The 7,046-nt window shown below is 34.1% G+C and overlaps 1 protein-coding gene across 1 annotated transcript; it reads left to right on the top strand.

Moving 5' to 3' along the window:
- Nucleotides 1-739: 739 nt before the first annotated feature.
- Nucleotides 740-2,611, top strand: LOC110820923 (polyphenol oxidase, chloroplastic-like). Its single transcript, XM_022050561.2, has one exon. The coding sequence runs from the start codon at nt 763-765 to the stop codon at nt 2,554-2,556; it is 1,794 nt and encodes a 597-aa protein (XP_021906253.2). The 5' UTR covers nt 740-762; the 3' UTR covers nt 2,557-2,611.
- The last annotated feature ends 4,435 nt before the right edge of the window (nt 2,612-7,046 follow it).

The raw sequence follows: 7,046 nt of genomic DNA, 5'->3' as shown, positions 1-7,046 counted from the left end.
TTTTCCACAAATAATTCAGTCCAATTGAATAGGTTGAACTGGTGATCTAACTCGTACTCATTTTTAAAGGACATAATTTCTAATTACGTACTGAAATTATTTACGTTTATTACTTCTGCATGCATGAACCTAGTCCACCAAATATACTTTTTCTGAAATTAAACAAATTATATCATAAAAAGATTTGACTTTTTTTTTTTTTGGTTTCAGAATTTCAGCTCGAAAAAATAATTTTATAATGAGATATCATGTTAGATGAGTTACATATTTCAAATTTAAAAAAAAAAAATTGATAAAAAATAAAAAATAAATTAATCAATTATATATATTATAACACATATGAAATAGCAAGCTTACTAGATTAAAGCACATGTAACCTGATATTATCATAAAAATAAATTTAATATAATAGAATTTTATTCTAATTTTTAGAAACAAATTACTATCTCATATATATATTATAATTAAAAAGCTAATAAGCTATTTAATCAAATTAATTATATTAAACCGAGTTAGTTATGTGTCTTTAATCATTATTTATGAATCCCATTTGTGAGGTTTAATGAACACTAAGTTTCAACTAAAAATTTAGAAATTGGCTGCCAAAAAAGGGAGTCCACGCACGTAACTAAAGAGAAGTTTAATATAACTTCTCTTGTATAATTTATATATTTTTTTCATGGCCAAAAATCTAAACGTTGAAAAGTCTCAAAAATATTTCATTATATAAACAAGCTAACAAATCAAGCCTTTGTCATCAACATGGCTTCTCAATTATCTTCTTCCCCATTCTTCCCAACTCTCTTCCCTCAAAAACCATCTCAACGTTGCATGCCAATTAAAAAGGGAACAAACCCTAAATTCTTTCCTAAATTAGGTGTTTATGTATCATGCAACATCACAAATAGCCAAGAAGATGATAATCTCAAAGATCCTAAAACCAAAAAGAGAGAATTACAAAATTCTACAAATAGATTAACGTTTGATAGAAGAGATGTTCTTATTAGCTTAGGAGGCCTCTATGGAGCAGCTACTCTCAACAGTAAAGACCCTTTTGCATTGGCTGCTCCGATTCAACCACCCGATCTTTCCAAGCCACCCCTAAATGCACCTGATGAAGTACCATTTAATTGTCGCCCACCACCCTCTAGAAAGATCATAGATTTTAAGCCACCGTCCCCATATGCACGGCTCCGAGTTAGGCCAGCGGCACATTTGGTTGACAAAGAATATATAGCTAAGTATGAAAAAGCCATTAAGCTAATGAAAGCACTTCCTGCTGATGATCCTCGTAACTTCATGCAACAAGCCAATGTTCATTGTGCTTATTGTGATGGAGCTTATGAACAAGTAGGGTTTCCAGGTGTAGAGCTTCAAGTTCACTTTTCATGGCTTTTCTTTCCGTTCCATAGATACTATCTTTACTTCTACGAAAAAATTTTGGGAAAATTGATTGGTGACCCAACTTTTGCTTTACCATTTTGGAACTGGGACACGCCTCTTGGAATGACAATGCCTGCCATTTTTACAAATCCGAAGTTTCCACTCTATGATCCATTAAGAGATGCTAAGCACCAGCCACCGATGCTGGCTGATCTTGATTATAGCGGGGCTGATCCAACGATGTCAGGAGACGAGCTGATTAAAGACAATCTAGTGATCATGTATAGGCAAATGGTATCTGGTGCAAAACTTCCTAGGCTTTTTTTTGGGAAGCCGATCAGAGCTGGTGATGAACCGAATGAAGGAAAAGAAGGGGGTACAATTGAGAGGTCACCTCATAATAATTTACATAATTGGACAGGAGATAGGAACCAGCCAAATGGGGAGAACATGGGAACTTTCTACTCTGCCGGGAGGGACCCAATTTTCTTTGCTCATCACTCTAATGTTGATCGAATGTGGGCGATTTGGAAGAATCTTGGAGGCAAACGCAAGGACCTCATCGACCCAGATTACCTTAATTCTGCATTTGTTTTCTATGATGAAAATTCAAATCTTGTCCGAGTTAAAGTAAAAGATTGTTTAGAGACTAAAAATCTAGGTTATGTATACCAAGATGTTGATCTTCCATGGCTAAAAGTTAAGCCAGAAACGAGAAGAAGAACATTGTTGAAGAGAAGTGAGAGAAAGAAAGAAACCCAAAAGGGAGTTTTTCCTCTGAGTTTAGAAAAAGAAATAGTGACAGTTAAGGTTTCAAGGCCGAAGAAATTAAGGAGTAAAGAGGAGAAAGAAGAGGAAGAAGAAGTAATAGTGATCGAAAACATTGAATTCAACATGAATGAGTTTGTAAAATTTGATGTGCTTGTGAATGATGATGAAGATGAGTTAAAGTGCAGACCTGGAAACACAGAGTTTGCAGGGAGTTTTGTACATGTGCCGCATATCCATAGAGGTGGAAGAATGAGGTCTAGCGCTTCTTTAACATTAGCGTTAACAGATTTGCTTGAAGAATTAGGAGCAGAAGATGATGATAACCTGGTGGTGAGTTTGGTGCCAAGATCTGGGAATGAGATCCGTATTGGTGGAATAAAGATAGAATTTTTAAGAGAATGATGAGAATAATATTGATCAGCTCATGAATTTTATAGGAAAATCCTTTTGATTTTTACTTTTCCTTCTGAAATTATTATAATTTTTTATAACTTACATATAATAATCTTGTCATTGGATCTTTACCTAGAAAAGGAAAAAAAAGTGTTTATCCAGAAAAATGAAAAAGTAAAGAAAATATAACTTTGATAGGCAATACCCAAAATTTTTTTTATACTTTTCTTTAAATTCTAACCTTCAATTTTTCCATAATTACTTTAATTTTTTTCTCGAGTCTAAATATTTTAATTTAAAATTATACTGAACTATTTCTTTAAATAACTTGCACGACCAAAATTATCCAAACAATTATGGAAAATTACGGCAAAGGAGCAAATCTTGAAATGTCAATTACTTAATTGTAGGCCACTCAAAAGTATATATAATCTCATGTGATTAAGAAGTTATCTTCAACCACATAATGAATCATCATTGATGAAAAGTATTTAACTAACATGATGACTTTGTAATTTGTATACATTAGGTTAGGTATGTATTTGATAAACATAAAATGATAAGTTTATTATATATAATCCAAAACCCTTGCTGGGCCAACCCCAAACCTATCTCGTACTTGGATCATCTCATACAGAAAGTGACCCAATACGGATATATAAAATCTAATAGGCTAATGTAGCATTCCATGTCCACACGTTAAACATATATATATATATATATACATACATGTATATGTATATACATGTATATAGATAATATGACTGGGGCATCATTTATCAAGGATTATCTGGTCTACTTAATAAAATATGATTAACTACATGCAATGACGAAATTTAATGATTAAATAATTTCCTTAATTAGTTGACTTTCCTTAAAAACAACTCAAGTTGTCCATACATGGCTACATATAACATATTGGATGTCCAAGCAATGAGTTTTTTCCTTTTCTTGACCAAACTAAAATATTAATAACTTAAGATATAGATCAGGACTTATTTTGCAAAGATTTTATGTCAACGACTTAGTTTCAGTGTTATATATATATACATATATACTTCCAATAACGTATTAGCATGATATATATATATATATGTATGTGAATATATATATATATATAGATATAAAAAAGGAAGAACATCTGAACACTTAAGTTTGTTTGGATATGGAAGACGAGGGTGAAATAATCATGGGAATAAAAGAAGATCCTGCTATTGCATCTGAAGATATTTCAAGGGTTGAAATGGATATTGAATGCTTTGAAAATGCCGAAAAGTGTAAGAAGAGAAAGATAGGTATGTTTAGCCATTGTTTAAGCTTTAAACATATGTCTTAATTTGTTTATATATATGTTTACGTAACTAGCTATAGAGATACATATGCGCTAGTACAAAGATTGGTGTTAATTAGTTTTTTGAAAATAAACAAAATTCATGCACGCGCAGGAGCCATAATCAATATGCAAGACGATAGCGATGGCAAAAGGAAGATGATAATTGAAAAAGCTGCAGAGACTGATGTTAAAATGATTGAAGATCATGATGAAGATGATCAGGTGAAACAATATGGCGTCGTTGAAGACGGTGATGAAGATGGAATGACCATGGGAGAAAATTATGAGGATGATAACCATTCTTTTGACTTTTGTGGGTATTTTTGAAAACTTCTGTAATATAAATTAGTTTAAGTAATTATGGATTCACTTGAGATATCTATCTATATATTTGTAACACCCAAATATTTCTTTTTAATTTTTATTATTATTATTTTATTTTATCTTATTTTAATTTAATTTATTCTATATAAATATAATTTAGTATTAATAAAATTTAATTTAATTTATTTTATTTTAATAGAAATAATAATAATAAAAAGGGGTAAAAATTATTTAGGGATTTAATTGAAAACAATTTTGGAGAAAACGGATGAAAATTTGGGTTCTTATGATATTTTTGAAAGAAAAATCGGAAACCGGGGGTCAAAATACAATTTTAAAAAAGTTGTGCCACGTCAGCTGTCCGGTCAGCAGCCCCGGCCAACCAGGACGCGCCAGGTTGGAGAGACGCTGACGCGGGAGACCACACGGGAGGGAGCCACGTGGGCGATCCGTGTGTATGCGATCGAACGGCTTAGATCCGTTTCCGCGCGCATGGACGGCCTAGATAAAAAACGTGCACGGACGCCGCAGATTGCATCGCTTACGAACGGTTCAGATTGAATCACAAACAGATAGCCCAGATTGAATCGCGATGAACGGTCCAGATTCATTCCCTATTTAATCGCGATCGGACGGTTCAGATTAAAAGTAATGGACGGCTCATATCAAAAGCGGATGGATATAAATAACTTTATCTGCACCCAAATCCTAACCCTAGCCGCCAGAGCCTCTCGCCCGAGAAGACAGCCCAGTCGCCGAGGAGCCGACAGTTGCCACCCGCCGCCGTACCGGAGCAATTTTCGACCGCCAAATAAGGTAAAAATTCTACCCTTTACTCAAATTTTGATTCTAAACCCACCTATGGCCAAATCGGAGCGAAAGCACCGGCCAATTGGCCGAAAAATGCTGCCGAAGCTCAGCAGCGACGCCGCGGGATGTCTCAGTTTTTGTCTCCGATGAGGCCCTTCCCGATTCCCGTTCGATGTGATTTTTTCACCGTTGTGATCACCGTTTCCTCCTCTATAGGTTGACCGGAGCAAAACACCCAACCGCGACGTGAGCCAGAGGAGCTGCCGCACCGGAGAGCCCCTCCGCCGGTAAGTTTCAGTTTTTTGTATTTTTTCGCCCCATCGATGGCCCTAAGTGTGTTTTCTCACATGAACCGATGCAAGTTTGGCTGAATTCGGCCAAAAACAGCCAACCTGAGGCAAATCACCGTCACGAACGGCGGCGCTGTCGCCGGAGCGCGGTGGAGCCGTCGTGCCGGAATTTCAAAATTGGCCGAGTAGGCCCTGGGTCTAATTTTTGGATTATTTAGGACATGTGTAGGTACCGTAAGCACGTTTCAGTTCTTGAAGAAAAAATTTAGGGAACCTAGGGACCACCCGTAGGCGTAGTAAAAATCTAGTTTTCGGCGTTAAATCAAGTAAGGACCCCTTACCCTATTTCCTATCATGGAATTGAAGTCCGAATAAATGATAATACTGTATTTTGTACAAATTAAATAGATATGCATAATTAATTACGGTTGCTAATGGAGCCCGAACCGAACATATTTCTCTGTCAATTCTTGTTTGATTTATTTTATAGTTCAAATGTATTATAGTATCTGGTTTATTTATTTTATGGTTTTGAATGCATGAATCACTGCTTACTTCACTACTGTTTGATTTTGGGAATCTAAGATATGCATGCCTTGTTGGATGCACATTACTTGTTTATATATTTATGTTTGAGTTAGTAATGGAGACTAAGGAAAAATAGGAAAGGGGTGTGATTTGATAAATGGATAAGATGACAACCTCACTAGATATCCTAAGAGATGGTGGACGGACTGGGTTCATAGGAAACCCTACCGTGAACGTTGTCTCATACCGGACAGGGTATAGAGACTTTATTGTTTTGGCGTTCATACCAGACGGGGTATGGGGACGACCTTGGAATTAAGTTTGTTAAGGAGAATGGTTCACGTGTAGTGGAGACCCCTATGGATCCCCATAAATATTAGTAGGCTGATAAAAAGGGGCAATTGTTGTTTGATGATTTGAATATAAAAGTATGATATGTGTTATATTATAGATTATATATGAATTCATGATATTTATAATGTTATCGTTTCCATATGTTTTTTTTATAAATCTCACTGCGGTAAGAATACGGTAGATGGTTTGATTATTGATAAATGAATTTGTTTAAATCTACTACTTCATTGGTTGTTTTAATTTTCTACCAACCTTTACTTCTGTGACGGTGATTAGTGTGATATCCTTACTGGACTAGTGTACCTCATTCCTTATTTAACCATTTCAGATCAGAATGACCTAGTTCCCGAGTCCGATCCACAAGAAAACGGTGAGTAGATGTTAGATACCTTATATTTTCTTTTATTTTTCTTATTTCTCGTATTTCTTTTAGAGAACTTATTCCGTGATATTGTTTACTACTTTTAAGTTATTGTGTAAGGAATATTAATCTTAATATTTTATTTTACTTCCGCACTTATATTATAATATGTATTTCATTTTGAATTTTCAGGATCATTACAATATATATATATATATATATATATATATATTTGTTTTGTTTTATTCTTATTTTATCGGTGTAATTTATTTTTATAATTGACATAATACATATTAGAATTTAGCAATTTAAGCAAGTTTTTGTCTTTTAGATTACTCTTCTCTTACTTATAATATTTTTATTATAAAATTAATAGTTCGAGTTTAAATTTATATTGCACAATTTTTTAAAAAAAAAAATCATGCTTTTTATTAATAAACATGACATATAAGTCCAATACAATTCTATTTCCTAACCTTATGTGTAATCTTAATATGCT

Source organism: Carica papaya, chromosome 7 (genome assembly GCF_054855325.1).
Source record: "Carica papaya isolate Zhongbai chromosome 7, ASM5485532v1, whole genome shotgun sequence".
NCBI classification, from domain to species: Eukaryota; Viridiplantae; Streptophyta; class Magnoliopsida; order Brassicales; family Caricaceae; genus Carica; species Carica papaya.
The sequence above is the reverse complement of the archived record's forward strand: the minus strand, read 5'-3'. Positions and strand labels throughout refer to the sequence as shown.

Bases quoted from the DNA above. Each gene is read 5' to 3' on its own strand.
- LOC110820923 (XM_022050561.2), top strand. From the start codon at position 763: ATGGCTTCTCAATTATCTTCTTCCCCATTCTTCCCAACTCTCTTCCCT.